This window comes from Bos indicus x Bos taurus, chromosome 16 (assembly GCF_003369695.1).
Source record: "Bos indicus x Bos taurus breed Angus x Brahman F1 hybrid chromosome 16, Bos_hybrid_MaternalHap_v2.0, whole genome shotgun sequence".
Taxonomy (NCBI): domain Eukaryota; kingdom Metazoa; phylum Chordata; class Mammalia; order Artiodactyla; family Bovidae; genus Bos; species Bos indicus x Bos taurus.
The window spans coordinates 1,715,278-1,735,600 of NC_040091.1; the positions used below are offsets into that span (position 1 = coordinate 1,715,278).

General features: G+C 58.6%; 1 protein-coding gene across 1 annotated transcript; it reads right to left on the minus strand.

The window, feature by feature from the left end:
• Nucleotides 1-1,373: 1,373 nt before the first annotated feature.
• On the minus strand, nucleotides 1,374-19,807 carry ETNK2 (ethanolamine kinase 2). Its single transcript, XM_027564195.1, has 8 exons — nucleotides 19,603-19,807; nucleotides 17,660-17,919; nucleotides 14,716-14,838; nucleotides 9,782-9,924; nucleotides 9,157-9,240; nucleotides 6,255-6,400; nucleotides 4,655-4,728; nucleotides 1,374-3,059 (listed from the first exon to the last, which is right to left on the minus strand). The coding sequence occupies exons 1-8, from the start codon at nucleotides 19,768-19,770 to the stop codon at nucleotides 2,987-2,989; spliced, it is 1,071 nt and encodes a 356-aa protein (XP_027419996.1). The 5' UTR covers nucleotides 19,771-19,807; the 3' UTR covers nucleotides 1,374-2,986.
• Nucleotides 19,808-20,323: the final 516 nt, after the last annotated feature.

The following is a 20,323-nucleotide window of genomic DNA, read 5'->3' on the forward strand; positions in this document are numbered from 1 at the left end:
CCTGGTGCTAAGCCCTGTGGACAGGGGAGCTGGTCAGTGCCAGTGGCAGCGCAAGGAGACACGGTGAGACTCCAGGTTTTGTTTGGGAGCGGTGTGCCCAAACCTCCCATCACCCAGCCCACCCCCTAGGGAACTGGAGGGATGAGAATCATTTCTCAAGGAGAAAGTGGAATAGAGACTCAGATGAACTCTGGTACAGATGGTGGCCAGGCCAGGGGGATACAGGATACTGGGGGCTCTGTGCCAGCCACTGCCTGCTCACCACTGTACCACACCATTCCAGTCCATCAGGGTGCACTGTGCTCAGTCACTCAATTGGACCCAACTCTTTGTGACCCTGTGGACTGCAGGCTCCTCTGTCCAAGGGATTTCCCAGGCAAGAACACTGGAGTGGGTTGCCATTTCCTGCTGAGGATCTTCCCCACCCAGGGATCAAACCCACATTTCCTGCATCTCCTGCACTGGCAGGCGGATTCTTTACCACTGAGCCACCTGGGAAGTGGACACCAAGGCCCCAGGAGTCTGAGAACAAAGCTGCCTTCATAGTGGCTCCCTCAGCTCCAGAGGTGGATGATCTGAGGGGAACAGGGAGGGTTGGCACTGCCATTCAGTCCCCAGGAAGGCAGTGCCCATGACCCCTGGCCCCAGAGATGATCCCCAGAGGTCCAAGGTGCCCAGCCCTGGCACCCGCCCTCTGCTGGGGCAGGGCTTCACCACGTCCTCCACTAACATCCCTCCTAGGTGTGACACTGCTGCCCGCCAGGGGCCTGGCCACCTGGACCAAGATCCTGGGTCAGGACCTTGAACAAGGCCCCAGCTTCCAGCGCCAGCTCGACTCCAGAGGTTGCCACAGCTCACGGGTACTTCTGCAAGCACAAGCTAGAGTCCCCCTGGCAGGCAGCCGCTGCTGCTGCAGGTGCTACTCCTAAGGGCACCAGGCACTTCTGGGGGCCTCAAGGCTGGCCCTCGGAGTGCAGCCTGGGCTGCTCGGAGGTGCCCACCCAGCTCTGAGCTTCTGTTCTCTCTCCCTCTGGCCTACTGAGGCGACAGTGTGGATCCAGAAGTCACCCTGGCCTGCTCTCAGCAACTCCCCGCTCAACTCTTAACAGCTAGCGGCGAGCGAGCACCAAGGAAGTCCTGAGCACTTGCGTGTGGGGTCTTCTGGCCCATCACTTGGGCAGGCATCCACGCCTGCTTCCCTCTAGGCTCCGCCCCCTCAGGGTCAACTTCAAAAGCAGTGGAGCTGTGAGACCACCAATTCTGAACCAGGCACGTGGTGCCAGAAGTGCACCCCGAAGGACCCCAGAGAGGAGGGGCCACATCCCCTCCACGCCACCACAGAGCACATCACGGGATCCAGGTCAAATCCTCACTAGTGGCTCTCAGGTTGGCCCATACGTGACCATTTTAATGCAGGAAATGATGATCATTTACAAATGAATCATTTTATCAGCCAGAGCCAGGAGGACCCGAAAGGCAGTGAAGGAGGAGGGAGAGGCCACTGGGAGCTGGGGAAGCAGCTCCCAAGCACCTTCACAGCCGATCCCACCCAGGCCCCTGCACACCGGGCGAGCCCTGGCCATCCGTGGCCCCCGCCCTCCGACTCCCACTAGGCACTCCCCAGGGGGAAGACCGTGGGTCAACCTCAGGACAGAAGACTGTTCCCGGGAAGTGAGGGTCTGGAGGGCAAGGAGGGAGGGGACAGGATGCTGGCCACCGTGCAGCCGCCCACTCTGGGCTGCGGCCCCTCCAGCTGAGGCAGCGTGAACCCTAGCCAGCCTTCGGCTCATCCCCTCCCTTTCCTCCTGGCAGGTGGCAGAGGGACCGAGCACAGGCCTGGGGCAGAAGGGGCACTGGGGGAAAAGCACGTGTCCTCAGGATGGGAAGGGTTTATCTGGCTGGATCTGCTTTGGAGAAAGGGAGGGATCTCAGAGGAGGTGGCTGCTGGGGGAGCCATCAAACCTGACTCTAGACGCCTCCCCCAGCATCCATACATCCATCGGTCAGAGTTGGCAGGATACTCGTCTGGACCCAGCACCTCCCACATGGGGCACGCGGGGGTAGACAGGCTGGAGGCTCGGGGCCCTGGAGGTAGAAAGGAGCCCTTCCACCCTCCCCTTTCCCCAGGCCAGGAAGGTCAAACACACGAAGGCAGCCCAGACTCGGGATGGCCGGGGTGGGAAGGCTGGGCCTCCCAGGGTGGTTGAGGTCTGAGCCCAGACTCAGGATGGCCTGGGATGGGAAGGCTGGGCTTCCCAAGGTGATTGATCCCAGCCCAGACTCAGGATAGCTGGGATGGGAAGGCTGGGCTTCCCAGGGCAGCCCTGACTCCAGGATGGCTGGGATGGGAAGGCTGGGCTTCCCAGGGTGGTTGAGTTCCAGCCCAGACTCAGGATGGCTGGGATGGGAAGGCTGGGCTTCCCAGGGCAGCCCTGACTCCAGGATGGCTGGGATGGGAAGGCTGGGCTTCCCAGGGTGGTTGAGTCCCAGCCCAGACTCAGGATGGCCAGGATGGGAAGGCTGGGCCTCCCAGGATGGTTGAGGTCTGAGCCCAGACTCAGGATGGCCGGGATGGGAAGGCTGGGCCTCCCAGGGTGGTTGAGGTCTGAGCCCAGACTCAGGATGGCCGGGATGGGAAGGCTGGGCCTCCCAGGGTGGTTGAGGTCTGAGCCCAGACTCAGGATGGCCGGGGTGGGAAGACTGGGCCTCCCAGGGTGGCTGCAGTCCCAGCCCTGCCTGGCTTCAGGCACTCCCCATTACCAAGTCTGGCGAGGTGGAGAGGACCCTCAGGGCTGGGTTCTACCAGCCCATCCAAACAAAATCGGTCACCAGAAGCATCTCTCAGGGCTGGGGACAGGGGCAGAGCGCTCTTCAGGGACACCCCCCGGCCCCTTGCCCACCTTGTCCAAGGTGCAGACCCCAGAGCAGAGCCGGGCCCTGGAGAGCAGGTCTGGCCAGGCAGACGGGGGAGGACTGGGAAGGGTGGTCACTTTGGCATCTCCAGGGCCGCCACTTGAGGCTTCACCTTGAAATACTGGTTGAATCGGATCACTGCATACCTGCCAGAACACAGGAAAGGGAACTTGCGTGAGAAGGGAGGCCAGGTGAGCCCTGTTGGGGGCACTCACACCATGGGGACAATTTCTCACCAGCTCAGCCCATCTAGGTCTGGATAAATGGACCCCAGCCCAGGTTGGGGTTTTTTGTTCATTTTGTTTTGACTTCAACTATAATTTTTTTTTTCTTAGATCAGACTGGAGCAGCTTCTCCCCAGACATGTTTGTTTGTTGATTCTTTACAGCTCAGTGTAGTTAGTATGTTTGCCTTGTTGAGCAACAGAGCTCCAGGACTTGCCATTCTGTAAACCTGGACTCTCCCCGACACAGCAAGTGCCCAGCCCCCAGCACCCACCATTCTACTTCCATCCCTACGGATGTGACTATTTAGTTAGCTCATCTAAGTGGGATCACACAGCATTCGTCTTCTTGTGACTGGCTTATTTCACTTAGCACAATGCTCCTAAGGTTCATCTGTGTTGTATTATGTGGCATAATTTCCTTCCTCTTCAGAGGCTGAATACCATTCCCTGTGTGTACAGACCGCGTTTTGCTTATCCCCTCACCCATCAATGGACCCTTGGGGTTGCTTTCACCTGTTGGTTACTGTGAATAATGCTACTGTGAACACGGTTCTGCAAATATCTGTTTGAGACCCTGCTCTCACTTCTTTTGAGTACACAGACCCAGCAGTTAAGGCTGCTGGATCATACAGTAATTCTACGTTCACTCTTGGAGGAAGGACCGTATTCTTCTGCACAGAAGTTACACCATTTCACGGTCCCAACAGCAGAGCCCAGGGTTCCCATGCCTCCACGTCCTCACCAACACGTGTTATTTTCTGTGTATTTTAAAAGCAGCCATCCTAGTGGGTGTGAGGCGGGGGTGACTGGGGGTTCGACTTGCATTTTTCTAATTTGGGGGAACACTTTGAAGCCAGCATTGTGATTCCTTTTCAGCTGAGGGTGGGTAGGGACGATAAAGACAGAGACTGGACCAGAATGGAAGGCAAAATGATTCCTGGTCCTTCGGGGCCACATCTCACACGTCAGGGCCACCTGAGTGGTCAGTACTCACTACACTCTCAGGACAGCCCCTGATGGGTCACTAGGGGCCCTTAAAGGAGCACTTGGGTCCAGGACCCCATGCATGGAGCACCAGCCACTGAACGACCTTGCCAGACATCCACCCTCTGGACCTCTGTCCCTTCTGCTATCAAATGAGGGTTGCACTCATGATCTTAGACTAGTTTCCAGCAATTTCCATCAGCGCCAGGCTGTGTGGGGAAGAGCCAGCCAGTGGAGCAGACAGCAGGCTACAACAGAGGAGGAGGAAGCAGCTCGGCAGGAGGCAGGGTGAGAGGCTTCTGACCCCTTAGAGAGGGGTCCTGGGCACATGTACTCTGCAGGCGTCCAGGCAGCAGCAGCCCTCCTCGGGAGGGCTGGCAGGAATGGGGGCGGTGAACGGAGCAGAAGCACGCATCCTGGGCGGTCTGTTCGGGGTGTCCTTCACTCCCACACCCTGGGCTCAAGGCTCTTCCTCCCCCCACCCCCCACCCCTGTTCCCCCAGTAACTCCCAGCTTGCTCCCCGCACTCACCTGAGGAAATCAAAGTCGATGGTGGAGAACTGGTTCTGGATGAGGGCCCAGAGTGCCCAGAGGAAGTGAGATGCCTGAAAACAGGTCAGAGAAGATCAGTGTGGTGAGCCCCCCAAACCTGTCATGGACCCTGACAGCTGGAAGGACACAGTCGCCGTGGAAGACACACAGAGCCAACACGCTGGCAGAAACGCACGGGTGGGGGGAGTCCGGGGTCAGTGCATGGCGCTCGGGGCCTCCACTCGTGCTAGCAGAAGGCAAGCAGGGTAGGTTCTCCCTGCCCTCAGGCTTACACAGACCTTCAGCTTGTTCCCCAGCTTCAGCTGGACCTGAACTCCAGCCCTGGCCTCCCCGCTACCCAGGAAAACCCCTAGGAAGAGAAATCCCAAAGGCAGAGCTCAGGCCTGCTTGCTAGTGGGGGGCTGGCACCCCGTCCACAGTGCCCTGGCCACAAGGGCATCAGAGATTGAGTCACAGGAAGACCTCTACACTGCCCTCTCTCCTATCATGAGGTGGGTGGGCTAGGAAATAAACACAGACAGGAGCCAGGCCACCGAGCAGGGGTCCATCTGCTGCCCAGGCCACCCCAGGCTCCAGAAGCCAGAGCGCTGGGGTCCCTGCTGCCGGGTGGCCCAGGCCAGGGCCCGCTCCCATGATCTCCCTCTCCACCCACTCTGCGGTTGGCTCTGCAGTACCTCTCTTGTCTCGACTTAGATCAATTAGCAAGTAGGAATGGTTACTAAAAATTTAGCCAAAGGAAGGCATGGGCGAAGAACCTTAAAAAGAGTCACTTGGTTGTACAGCAGAAATTAACATAACATTGTAAATCAACTATGCTTCAATAAAATAAATATTTTTAAAGAGGAGGAAGAACCTGACAAGAATCACTTTTATACCAATAAGGAAATAGAATAGGCGATTCAAAATTACATGAGATTAAAGATTTTATTTACGCTCTATAATGCATTGTGAAGCTCAGGTCAGCTGATGTGTCTTCTTGCTCATGCATGACTGACATTAGAAAGGCTAGCTAGCAATCCCCTTGGCACTATCAGTGGAGACCGGATGAAGCATGTACCTCGGGTAAGCAGTGCTCAAAACAGAACTGACAGCACAGTAATTTCAGAAGAAAGAGCCTGATGGGAAAGGCTGACAGAGTTCTGAGTAAGTCAGCAGGGACAGTCAACAAGGAGGATTTTTTAGAACTGACACTCTCTACTTTTTCCAAAGGCTAAAAAAAAAAAAAAAAAAAAAAAGGGATGCATTTAATTGTAGCATGAAAGGCTAAGGTTAGACACTAGAAAGAACTTGTCCAAATGAGAGAACTGCTAAAACAGGAAGCGGGGATCTTCCTTGGAAATAGTTCTCCAGGAAGGAGAGAGAACCTGGACTTGATGGAATGAATGGGTGGAAAGCAGAGAACAGGGCATCTTAGTATTAAGTCCAAGATGGCTCTTCCCAGACTCCGCCTCAAGGCTGGAATGCTCTGGACCTCAGCCCTGACCCTGGGCTCTGCTTCCTCCGATCACAGGGCTGTGAGGGCAAGGAGCTGAGGGTGAGTCCTCCTCCCGGCTCCTCCCTCCCTGCCCCCAGCACTCACCAGAGCAAACTTGTTGACTTGCACGTAGAGCCTCTCCACCTCTCTGGGGGTCACAGCTGTCCCTTTCTGGGCCTGCAGGTAGTAGCGCAGCCACAGCAGCTGGGTCTCGCGCGCCGGGTACCGAGAGTAATCGACCTCGTTCACACCTGAGGGCGACGCGGCCGCTCAGAAGCTGCTGGGAGACGGGCCCACTGGGGGTCTCCTCCAGCTCAGCAGGTGTTCCCCGCTGCCCTCAAAACCTCCATCTCCTTTGCCCTGGGGGGCTGTGCCAAAGAAACCTGCTGCTTTGACCACCAAAAAACTCTAATGTATGGACAGCCAACCCCCATCCCAGCTGAGGGCACTGCTTTCAGCTGAGCCGGAGGAAAGGACAGAGGGAGGCAGATTTGTTGAGGGGCAAGGCACTGTCCTGCAAGTGACGGGGGTCCCCCTAAGACAGCACCACTGCATCCCTGAACCCTACACAAAACCACAGCACATAGGAGGCGCTGGGCCAAAGCCCCGAATCAGGAGTCTAGTTGTCTTAGATCTGACACTGCTGCTGCTGCTGCTGCTGCTGCTGCTAAGTCGATTCAGTCGTGTCCGACTCTGTGAGACCCCATAGATGGCAGCCCACCAGGCTCCCCCGTCCCTGGGATTCTCCAGGCAAGAACACTGGAGTGGGCTGCCATTTCCTTCTCCAATGCATGAAAGAGAAAAGTGAAAGTGAAGTCGTTCAGTCGTATCCGACTCTTCGTGACTCCATGGACTGCAGCCTACCAGGCTCCTCCATCCATGGGATTTTCCAGGCAAGAGTCCTGGAGTGGGGTGCCAGTGCCTTCTCCCAGATCTGACGCTAACCTCCAGTTAACTTTGAACAAGCCCTTCCTTTTCAGCGGCCTGAATCTTATTTATAAAGCAGAGGAACTGGATGCAATGTATCAATATCTGAAGCCCCGCCTCCTTTTTAGGCAACCAGTGTTGAACCAGTTGCCTAAAAACATCACCTGGAGTGCTTGGCAAAGATACAGACTGCCAGGGACCCCCCCTGTCCCGCTCTCCAGATGATGTGGACACACAGCCATGCTTGGGAGCCCTGAGCTAAGCAGCCTCAATGCCTTCTAGTTCTGCCCTTTCTTGAGTCCTCAAGCTGCCAGCCCAATACACACCAGCCACATCCCGGGCACGGTGGCAGAGAGGCTGACTGCAGAGCCGGCACAGGAAGAAGCGGTTTGTTAAAGACAGGACCAGGACTGGGCTACTTTCCCTTGTCTCCTCCTCCCTCTCTTTTCTCCCTATCTTTCCCAAGCTTCCTTGTGTTCCTGGAGAAACACACAGTCTTCTGGGCCCCCAAGAGTACAGCTGGAAAAGAAGCTGCTGGCACGGACCTACACTCGAAGGCCCAGAGGGAAGACAGTTGTTCAAGGTCACAAAGCCAGTTAGAGTCTGGTTCTTAGCTCCCCTTCCTAGCAGGGTCTCCCAGTACACTCCCTGCTCCTAAGAACCCAGGAGGTGCCTCTCCTCCACTGCTCTCCCCATCCCCCCATCCTAGGTTCCTGGCCTTCATTCTCAACTTGGAAGCAGGATACGATCTTGGCCCCTTGGAGAAAGTCCAGCTGGACTCTGCTCTGTGTGGTGGGTGAGAAGGACTTAAGATGCTTGACAGTTACCCCTTTGGAAAGGCTGGTGGGTTTGGCAACCGAGCAATCACAGGCCCAGTGCTCAGCGGTGCCAGCCTCTGCTCCAGGCCACACCCCACAGTTCAGCTGCTCTGTCCAGCTGAGGCCCCACCACCCTGTGGGTTTCTGGGTGCTGCTGGTGGCACCCCGGGGAGTCACACCCTCAGGTACAGAGCTTGACAGCCCTGGTCACCTGGGATTCCAGAAGGGGAAGAATTGGCCCGGTTGGCTGGAGCGGGTGCCTTCCCTCTCCGAAGCCACGGGGACTGGTCACATCACCCCAGCACCCCACACTGCCAGCCTGGGGATGTCCCTCCCACCCCAGTGCCCACCTTCAACCACCAGTCACCTCTTTAGCCCCATCAAATTGTTTAACAATTAAGCCCCCAAGCTGGAAAAACCTGCCCTGCTTCTTCTACACAAACGATTCCATTGTACACACCTGCCTTTATGGAAGGACAGCCTACACCGGGGCATACCCCTCATCTAACCTCTTCCAAGCTGCTCCAGCCTCCCTTGAGCGCTCCCCTGACTGATGCCAGCAGGCTTGGGGCTTAGTGTGTGCCACGCTGGTGTGTGTGTCACGCATCAAAACCATGAAGCAGGCGCTATCTTCTCCATCTTACAGAGGCACAGAGAATGTAAGGAACTTGCCTTAAGGGTCATACAGCTAGTCAGCAACAAAGCCAAAAAGTGAACTGGGGGAGTCATGTTGGGGTACACGCTTTGAACCAGTTCCACCACAGTTAATCTCATCGGGCCACCAGGCCAATAGCTACTTGCTGCTTCTGCCTTCTCTGCCTGCAGGGCCCCCATTTACATGGGCTGCACTGGGCCCAAAGCAGCCCAGACGGGGGTGACTGGCAGCTGACATCAAGCTTCGCTGGAGCAGCGGGTGGGCTATGTCTGCCCAGAGGAAGGGATCTCTTTCTATCTTACCCGTCAAGCTGAGCGTCCTCAGGGATCCCACAGAGGGCATGTTTTCCGAATGTGTACCAAAGTGCCACACGGGCTAGCAGGGGCTCGCTGTGTATACGGACCCGCCCACTCCCCACCCTACCTTGAGACCTGGGGCCTCCTCAAGCAGGCTGTGCCCGCCCCTCCGCTGAGTTGTGATATCTTGAGGACAGGCGTGTCCAGCCTCCCTTCCCCATAAACCGAACCCCCTCCCGCAGTTCCCCCAGACCTGGCCCCCCATCTCAAGGACGTCTTGGACATAGGCTGAAGAGCAACACCCTTCTCACCTGCAAACTCATTGAAATGGTTGCCAATGTCAAAAGCTTGGTAGTTGTAGCCAGCATATTCATAGTCAATGAACCGTACATGACCTGTGAGGTAGAGGAAAGGCAGGGAGGGTTGGCCCCAGAGCTGGACACAGGGTTTAGTCAGGCTGTTCCAGACTCAGGAGTGCCCCCGCTGACGCTCACGGGCTCTGCAGCAACCCAGCCTAACCCAGCGTCTCAGTGGCCACCTTCTAAGCTGCTTCCTTCCGTCTGTCCATTTGCCCAGCTCCAGCTCCCCCTCTCACCCAGCTGGGCCCTCAGCTGAGGACCAGAAAACAAGGCTAAGGCCTCTGTGGGGGCGAAGCTGTGGTCAGGAACTCAGGGAGGCTGCTCTCCGTGAAGGCTCAGGGCAGCCGGGGCGTCCTCACTGTCAGGGAGGATGGCTCCACAAACCGTAATTTTGAGTTCTTCTGCGGTGAAGTTTTCTAACCAGGAATTTGTTTCTTTCTCACTTCTCTCCTACTAATCACCTTGAGACCCACAGCAGACGGTCTCCCTCTGCTTGCCCAGTGCCAGCCTGCGGAGGGTCGCCCTGCAGCTGCTGACGGGGCCGCGGCAGCCCGCCGCCCCGGGCGGGACACAGTACCTTTGCTGCTGTCGTAGATGATGTTTTTGCAGAGCAGGTCGTTGTGACAGAACACCACCGGGGAGTCCAGCGGAGGCAGGTGCTCCTTCAGCCAGACCAGCTCCCGCTCCAGCACGCCGACCTCAGGGACGTCCGCGGACAGGCTGCACGGCGGCAAGAAAGGCGGCCGGTGAGGGGCTGAGGGCGGGCGGGCCCGGCCCCCACCCCGCCTCTCACTGCACGGGGACCCTGGACAGGCGGTCGGCCTTTCGAGCCCTCACTTCAGTCGTGTGTAAAAGGGCACTAAGGCTTTCCTGTCCTTCTGACTTTCTGTGGTTACTCTGAGAAGCTGTCTAACACATGGGCACGGGAGCACTTTGCGAAGCATACAAGTCCCTGAGTGAACAGTGTCCTGCTTCTTCAAAGGCAGCAGGAGATAGGAGAGGCTCAGGAGGCGTCAGGGAGGAGAGAACAAACATCCAAACTCAGTTATCCCAGAAAGGAGAAGGGCGGCAGGGGAGAGATGCAACAGACCTCCTCAGAACAGTTCCGAGGGCGAGATGTAGCTCTCTTAAAGAAGAGCCCAGAACTCCTCCCGTGGGCGAGGGACGGAGCCCTGGAAGTGGCTGGAGCACTGAGGCCCTCTTGAGCAGGCAGAGGGACGTCTGGGTGTGTCTCCCTCCTGCCCTGGCAGCTGCTGACATGGTCAGAAAGGACCCGAGACCATTTTGACTAGCTTCCCACTGCACAGAGACCACTCGGGTCCACATAAGAAAGCCAAAAAAAATGCTTCTTAGCCCCACGTCTACAAGGCCAAGGGAAAACGAGGGCCTCTCGGTAGAAAGACACTTCTCTTGCGCCTGAGTAACTCACCTCTTCCTGCTTGAACTGTGGGTGTGTGACCCTGCCCCGGCCCCCTGCGTGTGTGAGGGCAAGTCCAGAGTAGGAGTGAAGATGTATACCTGTGGATGCGCGACCCACCTGTCCCTCAGCCCACCCCACCCTGCGGCCCACGGGAAGCACTTCTGCTAAAGACACACGTTGATGAATGAATGAACGGGTCAGTCAACGAGGCTCTCAGAGGCCATGGGGAGGCTGATGCGGGTGCTCTGGCACCAGTGTCCTGAACTTTGGTCCTGCAAAGCACTCAGGTCTGTGTACACTGCAAAACTAAATAGTTAGCAGAGCCCTTAAACACCTAGCCTCCTCCCCTCCACCCACTGGTGGTTCTGGGGTTTTATCTCCATTCATGTGACTCCTATTTGCTTTCTTGTCCAGGGCAGCTGGGATACATGCAGGAGGCTGAGAATGAGACGTGTCCTCGTTGACTCTCCCATAGGATGCCCCACTGGCCCTCACCCAGCCCAGAAGCCAGAATGTAGAGTATTCAAGTGGCTGAGGCACCTTCACACAGCCCTGTAAAAGGACGAGCAGGAGGCTTCCCCCAGGCTTTAAGAGGGTCAGAGCTAAAGAGCATCTGAGGCCTCCAGTCCAGCTCCAGGGGGAAACAGAGGCTCAGGGCAGAGGCTTCCTCCCACCTCCAGAGTCTTACACACCTGGACACTCTACTCCCTCACCTAAGGAGAGCAGTCCTTGGCGTGTGCAAGAATCCAAACCCAAGCCGAGCCTCTGCCCTGAGAGGGTGTCAGCGCCCTCAGGCTCTGCACTGCCCACTCTGAGTCTGCGGGTCCGTTAGGGGCCGGGCTGGGGAGGCCGCCCCTCACTCTCGCAGCAATGTCTCTGTGTCGACAGGCCTGCACAAAGTGCATTTCAATCTTGGCTTTCCTTAGAGGCTCCCTTTTCTTCCCAGATTCCTTCCCGCCTCCCGCCTTGAACTGACCATCCCAAGATAAGCATTAGGAGCTTCCTTTGGCTTGCCCAGGTCTTAGCCTGAGAAGCCTGTCTCTGCCATCCACGATGCCGGCCGCCCAGGCCCTGACCCCTGTCTGACCCTCCACTGGCCACCCCAAGGCCACGCTGCTCGTTATACTGCGGGAGCAGCCCAGACCTGCCTCCTCCGTGCGCTGCCCTGCTTCCCTCCGCTGAGCTCCGGAAAGAGCGCCAGCTTTGCTGCCTTCAGCCCTGACGTCTCTCAAGGCTGAGCGGATGGCAGAGCAGTAACCACTGCCGCGTCACAGAAACTCCCACCCCCCAAGCAGACAGCTCCTCCGACTCCTCTGTCCCTCAGAGGCAGTGGGAGCGGGTGACAGGGCTGGGGGCCCCCTCAGGGAAACCTGGGGATGTCCACCGAGCTCTCAGATCCAGGTGCGCTGGTGTGGGGGGTGGGGTACTGTCTCCCTGGAGAAAGGGCTTTCTAAGTGTTCACACGTATGTACCAATCAAGCCATGCACACCGCCTCCTGATGCCCCCTGAGCAGTGATCAGCCCCTGTCCCCACCACACTGGGCCCCTCCAGGCCCCCACCTAGCACCAGACCACCATGCCCATCCCGCCGGGCCTGCCTCGTCCCCCTGTCCTCCGTCTCCCCGGGAAGCTGCCATGGCAATGTTCCTCGGAAGGCAGCTCCCTGATCCCCCGCCCAGAACACCCAGGGAGCCTGTCAACATGCAGATTCCCAGGGTCTCATGTAAGACCTCCCAATCAACCTCCAGGGTTAGGCTCAGAATCTACACATGCAAGAACCCAGGGGGACCTCATGCTCCAGCTTAGGGACCCGAGGCTTAGATGTTGCCCATCAGATTACAACACTCCCCCCACTGGCCTCCCTGCCTCAAAGCCCCCAACTCCCACCCAAGTCTGCCCTTTACAATGAGCTCCTTACAAGATGAAGGTGTCTAACACTTTCACAGTGATTCTCCACTGCCTGCTAAATTAATCTGGGCTCCTTTACCCACCATGAAGGCCCCTCACAATCTAGCTCCAACTCCCCTCTGCGGTCCCATCTCCCACAACCTGCCCCCAGTCCCTCCTAAGACTGGCTCCAGCCACCTCATCCACTCATCATCCATAAACAAGCCTCTCCTCCAGCCGGAGGCCTCCCTTCTCATCGCTGCCATCTACCTCTGCCAAGAAGACGGTCCCTGATGCTCCCTCTCATGCTCACATACCCTGCACAGGCGGGTCCTATTTACATGGATGACTTCTAAGCTCCTTGAGGGCAGGGCCACTTCTCCCTCAGGTATTTTTATTGTTTTAAAGTCCAATCAGTGTTTGTGAGATGAACCCTAAGTCAGGGTTATTAGGCAACGACGGGAACTCAAGTGCTTCCAAGTCTCATCCAAGTGATTGTTCGTCGCTGTCCTGCTTGTGGCAGGTTAGACAGCTTAGGGCAGGGTCCATCCCCTAAAGAGGCTCAACTTAAGCAGCTTGATTTGCCCAAGGTCAAAGGTGTGATGAGAGAAAAGGAATTCGGCCAGCTCTTCTTCAAAGAGCACGCCCCTCTCAACAAGGTCACCCTCTTAAGATTACACAGTGACAGTACAGTCAAAAGAAGCGGCAGGAACAAGAGTCGTGCCTGAACATCGAGCCTGGGCTCCAGTCCTTGAACGGCCATTGATCAGGTGGGCAAGCCCATCTCTCCTCTGGGCTTCAGTTTTTCCATCTGCCAAGTGAAAGTGGGAGGCTGGCTGATCAGAGGGTCTTGCTCTCTGTGTGCTGCTCAAGTCCTAGAACAAGTCCTAGTCCCTTCCTAGAGGGAAGGCGGTTCTTGTCCCAGAGACACTGACGTGGAAGGTGTGAACACGGGCCATCCGAGACAAACAGTCCCCAAGTGGTGCTTAATAATCAGTGAGAGGGAAGACCCCGATACGGTCATGAGTGCGTGCGTGTGACAGAGATGCATCCTCGGGATGGATAATTATTGTCTTATCTCAGAGGGGACATGACACCCTTCCATCAGACCTCTTCTGTACCCTGCCCCTATGAACATTTGGAAAAGAGTGATGCTCAACCTCAGTGGGGAACATGGAGAGATCAGAGACGCACTATGGCCTTTTGAGGGGGCAGGGATGCCGCTGCTGCTGCTAAGTAGCTTCAGTTGTGTCCAACCCTGTGCAACCCCATAGACGGCAGCCCACCAGGCTCCCCTGTCACTGGGAATCTCCAGGCAAGAACACTGGAGTGGGTTGCCATTTCCTTCTCCAATGCACAAAGTGAAAAGTGAAAGTGAAGTTGCTCAGTCGTGTCTGACTCCTAGTGACCCCATGGACTGCAGCCCACCAGGCTTCTCCGTCCATGGGATTTTCCAGGCAAGAGTACTGGAGTGGGGTGCCATTGCCTTTTCCAGGGGCAGGGATGACTTCAGTCTACCTATTCAAGGGTAGGCTGGGGAATCAAGGATCTGAAGGCTAGAAGGATCTCAGGTTGCTGGCCAGACAGCATAAGGAAAGGTCCAGGGAACTCCATCTCACCCGGGAAAAGGCAGTGTCAGGAGGGGCAGAGCACGCCCTCCCTGGGAAGAGCAGTGAGGTAGCAGCAGCTGTCAGTTTGAACAAGGTGGGGGAGTGGGGTCCTGGAGCCGTGTGGGGGCAAGAGGTGTCCGGGCAAGTAGCAGGAATCTTGATGTCTCAAGGGCTTGTCAGCTGGTGAGCTGAGCCCCATACTGTTCTCTCAAGAGGGCCAGGCCATCCCTTCCCGGGGCTCGGAGCCAGCTCAGGGAGAAAGGGTCCTGCAGAAACAAGAGCCCTGCCTCGGACTAGCCCTGGGACCCCAGGAAAAGCCTCGTCTCTGAGCTCAGTATCCTTCAAGTGAAATGGGGAAACGTTGTCCTCAACCCTAGTACCTGCCATAACCAAAAACTGAAGGAGAAATAAGCTCATAAGGACAAAACTGTGGGAACAAGTTCCTGAGATTTCACGGACTGGCCGCACTCTGCGTGGAGAGAGAGGCCCAGGAATCGGGACTGAAGCTAAACCTTCTGTCGAGCAGGCTGGGCCAGGGGCCATGCTAAGGCTGCAGCGACAGCGGAAGCCTCGGGCTCTCTGAGATACTCGTACCTGGGGTTGATCTCGTTCTTCACGAGGGCGAAGTAATTGTGTATCTTGTGCCAGAGGGTGGGCTTAGGCAGGCTGCCGTTGGCATGGATGGTGTGGATCTTGGCCATTTCTAAGGCGATTAGCCTGCAGCAGAAAAGAGGGAGGGCAGAGTCTGAGAGTGGGGCCAGTGTGGGACTATCACAAGTCAGGAGCTCTGGGTCCTGCAGAAGGAAAGTCTCGGGACCTTCAGGACGTGAAAAACATAAGGCCTTCAGCCCAGCAGCTGGGACAGCATCAGGGAGCGAAAGGGCAAAGCAGTGAGCTGTGGCCACAGGTCAAGGACCTTGCCCCACCACAAGGTTGAGTAACCACGGCAAACCCCGAGGACAGAGGGGTCACCTGGGCATGGGGGCGGAACCCCTCCCACCGCCCCACCCCGCCCATCTAGACTCAGACCCATGCCATCAGAATGAGGTAGATGCCCGGCCCCAAGGAATCAGGGTGGTGATGCCAAGCAGAGGAGCAATGCACATCTCTTATCAGCCTGGCCAAGGTGGGGAGGGAGGCAGGCCGGCCCTGGGCAGCCCCTTCCTCTGCAGCAAGGAGGCGATGCTGGCGGCTGGGTGCCAAGGACGCAAAACAAACCAGCGTTCTATTTTCAAGTTCTCCCGTGGACACTATCCAAGGTCCCAGGAGGGAAGCAGGGGGTGGTGGGAGGGGAGAAAGCAGAGCTGGGGAGGTTGCTGAGAGAGGGCGGGAGTGGACAGAGGACGGGTTGCTCAGAGAGGGAAGGCCCTGATAAGGAGCCCAGCGTCTGAGGCCCTCACCCCCGTGGGCTCCCCCGCCCCCTGCCAGCTCCCCCTCCTGCAGCCCCACCCCCACCCAGCTGCGAGCCTCCAACATTCAAGCTTCCTTCGCCCCTGCCTGCTGCTCAAATAATAATCGCTGGGAAAGACAACAAGAGCATTGGCTGTTTGAAACCTTGTTACTAAGTTGTTCTAGGGACAACCCCTCCACTTGCCAGGTCCTGGCAAGGAGCAGCCATCACCCACCAGGAGAGCTGGACAGACCAGGGGCTCCCCGAGAAGCCCCCAAGGCTCTCACCATTAAAGGGTGGAGGGGCAGGAGGCGTGGTAGCAGCCAAGTGGGTGAGAGAGGAAGCCTGTCCTCTCAGGGGCGAGAGAGAGGCCCTAGGGCAGGAGTGAGCCCACCAGAGCCTGGGCAAGGTGGGGATGCAGACCTGAAACCCGGGGCTCCCCTACTCCAGGGAAGATTCCAAAGCAAAGAGCCTAAACAGAGCGTTTTCCTGAATATCAACAGGGTTGTTGTCTGGAATAGCAAAGAAAGTAACCTTAACACAGCATTTTTATGCTGCAGAGCATGAAAGCATCATGCGGAGGTTGGGAGGTGAGGTTCAGGGACAGCCAGGGAAGTAGCTCCTGCGCCTCCCCTCTGCCTTTCCCCCAGAGATCCACCTTCACCAAAAGGACAATGGTCCATCCTGGGAATCATGGAGGAAGCGTCTGCTTCCTGCCTCTATCCCAAGTTCTGACTCTCCCCTAAGTGTAAAGTTCTTCTTCTTATCAAACCTAAATCCATCTGCAATATTCCTGACAGTGGTAACTGTTTCCACGGGAGGATGCCGGGCAGTATCCGTGGGAGAACGGGGGTGGGGAGGATCTGTGAACTTCTTGGCACAAGGCTGAGGGGGAGCTGGGGGGGGACTATGGGAGGAGTCAGGATGGGGTCCGCCCCGCTGCAGCCCACTCTGACCTCATGTCTCCAGCTGGGTGCGTATGGACCTGCAGCCTGAGAAAACCCTCTCACGGGGGTGCACATTCCATCCTTACCCACCCCACACACGCAACTGCACGTGAATATCCTGGGGCCCAACCAGCCCGAAAGGCAGTGCTCTCAGAGTCCCTTCTTCCACGTCCCCAGAGGGCCTGCTAGGGCTTAGCTGCAAATGGGGCAGGGGCACTAACTAACTTGGGGTTAGCTGGGTAACCTCAAGATGACGGAGCAAAGATGCTTCTTGGTCTACTCCCTAAGTGGGCTTTCCTGTTTCCCCTCGAGAGCTGAAAAGCTTCTTCCCCTTAGGGGAGACAGGACAGATCCCACGGATCTCAAGCAGACCCCTGTGCTGCTATCGGGGGTGTCTGGGGTAAATTTCAGCCTGCCTCAAGCCTCCCTGCGGTCTGAGCGCCCTGCCCGTGGGCGTGGCAAGAAGGAGAATCCTGCCCAACCTCCCTGCCCAGCATGGTAAGAGGAGAGCATCAGAGGGCTCTTCTTTTGTTCTCCCCCTTCCAGACCCCCAACAGAAGCATCCACAGGTTAAGTCTAGTTCCTGGGTCCTACACATCCAGGCATTGAATAGGAGGTGATCCCTAAGGGGTATAGGTGCTTAGGAATCTCTGGAAGGAAGCCTCAGCAGTCTCCGAACCTGGGCTCCCACCCTGTCAGGAAGAACAGAAAGAGCTCGTATGGGGAGAGGGCTGGCACCTTCTGGGAGGGGACAGCCACACTCAGCCCGGGTAAGGCCTGTTCTCCAGGAGTCCCTGGGCTCTTGGCAGGAGGAGGGAAGCAGGAAACCTTGAGCGCTCTGGGGATTTGGCTCAGGTTTCACTTCCAAGGCTACGCGATGTTTCCCGGTCAGATGTGGGGTGGGCAGAGGACTGAGGCATGGGCCAGGAAGCAGATCCCCTTTGGTTTCACGTTCAGCAAAATTCTCACTTGCCTCCCCAAGAACACATCTTTTTAGCAGACCTCACTGAATATCGAGACAAAACGACAGCTGCTCTCCACAGAGCAAGGCACACACACACGTTTCATGCAATTTCAAGGAGTTCATAGATCTTAAGACTCTTTCACGGACTCGGCTCCACCAGGGAAGCTGGCCAACGACTTCAAAGCCCAGGGCCTGTGGAATCCTGGAGATGAACAGTACCCCGGGTGCCCTCCTTACCTGAAGAGTCGGGGCTCACGGATGTGCTCTGGCCCCAGGGCCACGCCCCTCATGTACTCATAGCACAGACCATTCTGGAAGGTGCAGTAGAGTTTCGGTGCACAGCCGTGAGCCCGTAGCAGCTGGAAGTTCCGGACCTCGCTCTCACGGTCCACCAGCAGCTCCGTCCGCTCCCCATAGACTCGGACCAGCACACAGTCCCGCATGTCCTCCTCCACGTAGCAGGCCACCAGCTTGTTGGTGATGCCGTCAGTGAAGCGCTGGCACAGGGGAGAGGGCAGTGCAGGGGCGTGTGGGGCAGGCAAGGCACCCCGTGCTGCCCCAGCTCCAGCAGGTGCTGCTGGTTTGAATGCTGAGCGCAATCACACAGCACCCACATCCTTTAGCCCTCTCATTTAGTGAAGAGCTCAGCACTGCTCTTAACCCTCCACCCTTTCCCAACGCTTGAGACAGACCAGAGAGTTCAAGAAAGAAACAGGAGCTTGGGCTCACCCCAGACACACTTCTCCTGGGTCTGCCTCTGGTGGATGGGATTTGGCTGCTGAAGAATTTTCACACCACTTAGTGGGCAGAAGCCTGCCCCATCACTCCCTACCCCCAGGTCCCATCAGGCCCTAAAAGAAACCTCCATGGGCCAGAGTGCCACAGAGGGGGCAAGGAGTTGCCCAGGATGGGGGCAGCCTGACCTGACTCACCTCTTATCTCTCTGCCTGCCAGACCGAGGGCCCCTTGCCATCCCTCTTGCCCCACCCAGCGGCAGCAGTACAGGAGGGTACTGAGATTGGCACCCGCCCCAGGGCCAGGTGGTCACAGCTCCTTATGGCCAGGAGAGACAGACAGAAGATCCTGGGCTGGGAGAGCAGGTTCTCTGAGCAGGGTGACAAGGGGGAGTGAACCACGGAGTTTATGGGGTACAGAGTGAGAGGGGTGGAAGGGGCCTTAGGGGACATCTGAAGCAAGAAAAGGTGGGGAAGCTGAGGCGCAGAGAATGGAGGGACTGGAAGGCAACATGTTAGGCCAGTGCTAGAATTAACCTCAGGCCTGCTTGATGGCCTGACAATTTTACACCAAGGTGGTCTTTTACTGTGAAAAGGTTACCCCTCCCCCTCTCCCGAAAGGGTCTGTAAGCCTTCCCAGGTCCTGAACCTCCCTCTCCCCACCGGCAGCCCCAGCAGCGCGGAGCCCCCTGCTGCTCTAGTACAAGCCGCAGGTGCCCACTCAAGGCAGCAGCCCCCACAGGCAGCTCCCGGACAGGCTGGGGCAGCTGAGGACCCTCTCCCGAGGTCTGCTGGGGAGTCAGCCTGGGGCTGCTCAGGGAGAGACTGCCCGCGTTTGTGTCCCTACGCCTGTGCCCAGCGGAACAGGGAGGTGCCCTGTGTAGGGGGTGCTGAGCCAGAGCTCAAGGCAGTAGAGAGGCTTTCCACCGGGCGCGGGGCTGGGGGCTAGCTCGAGTTCCACAGGGTGGCTCCTGGGACCAGCAGGAGCAGCTCAGAGCCCGCAGACTTCGCTCCCACTCTGGGCTGCAGCGGGGGCACTGATGTGAGACGTGAGAGTGTGGGGGGCGCCCTTAAAAGTTCCTGCCTCCGCAGCTTTCAGAGCCGGGTGGGCACCGGCTTCTGGGCAGGGGGGACACGCGCGCACAGCGCCCGGGGGTGGGGCCCGCACGCGCGGCGCGCTGACAGTGGGCAGGTGGCCCTCTGGCGCGCCCGGGCCCCGAGAGGAGGGGTGCGTGTGCAGGGCCGAGAGAGCGGGGAGCCTGGCTGTGCTCAGGGACCGAGACAGAGAAAGAAGGACCCAGGCACGCCGCCGGCGCACCCCCTCGCGTGCAGCAGCGGCGCGCACCCCTGAGACCCACACCCGAAGGGATGCCTGGCCAGACGCGCGGGCAGCCCAGCTGCAGCCCCGCGGGGCCGCGTCCCCGGCGGCCCGCCTGCTCGGCTTACCTTGGTCCGGACTCGTTCGGGCTTCCAGCGCGGCCGCAGCTCCCGGATGAGGCGCAGGGCGCCCGGGAGGATGTCGTCCTGGTCCACCGAAATGCCGAAACATGGGACGGCGGCGGCTCTCGGGGGTCCCGGGGGCGCCCCGCGGCCGGCGCCGGCCGCCGCCTCCATGCCCCATGCGCGCCGCGGGGGTGGCCCCGGCCCTCAGGTAGGAGGGCGGGCCGGGCAGCCGGGCCACGGCCGGCCCCTGCAGCCCCGCCCCCGGAGCGCCGCGCGGACGGGGGCGCGGCGGGGGCGGGGCCGGGGTGCGGCGGGGGCGGGGCCGGAGCGCGGCGCGGGCCGGGGCGCGGGCGCGGCGGGGGCGGGGCCGGGGTGCGGCGGGGGCGGGGCCGGGCGCCTGCGGCCGCGACGTCACGTGCCGCCGGCCGGGGCGGCACCGCCTCCTGCACCCTTGGCTGCCCGCGCGCGGATGGGGCAGCTCCGGTTCGCTCCCCGATTTCCGAGGCCGCGAGAGGCCTCCTCCCTCCAGCCCCGCCGGAGGCCGCGCCCCCGGATAACCGGGACGGGGCCCGGGGAAAGCGCCCCCCGCGCCCCGAGTCCGCCCGGAGGTGTGGAGGTTCCGCCGCCCCCAGGTGGTCAGCTTGGGCGGCACCACCTGAGCCCCCAGTCCCTGGACTCCTGCAAGAGGCTCCGCTGGAGTAGGCCTTTTGGGATGGCGAGGGGA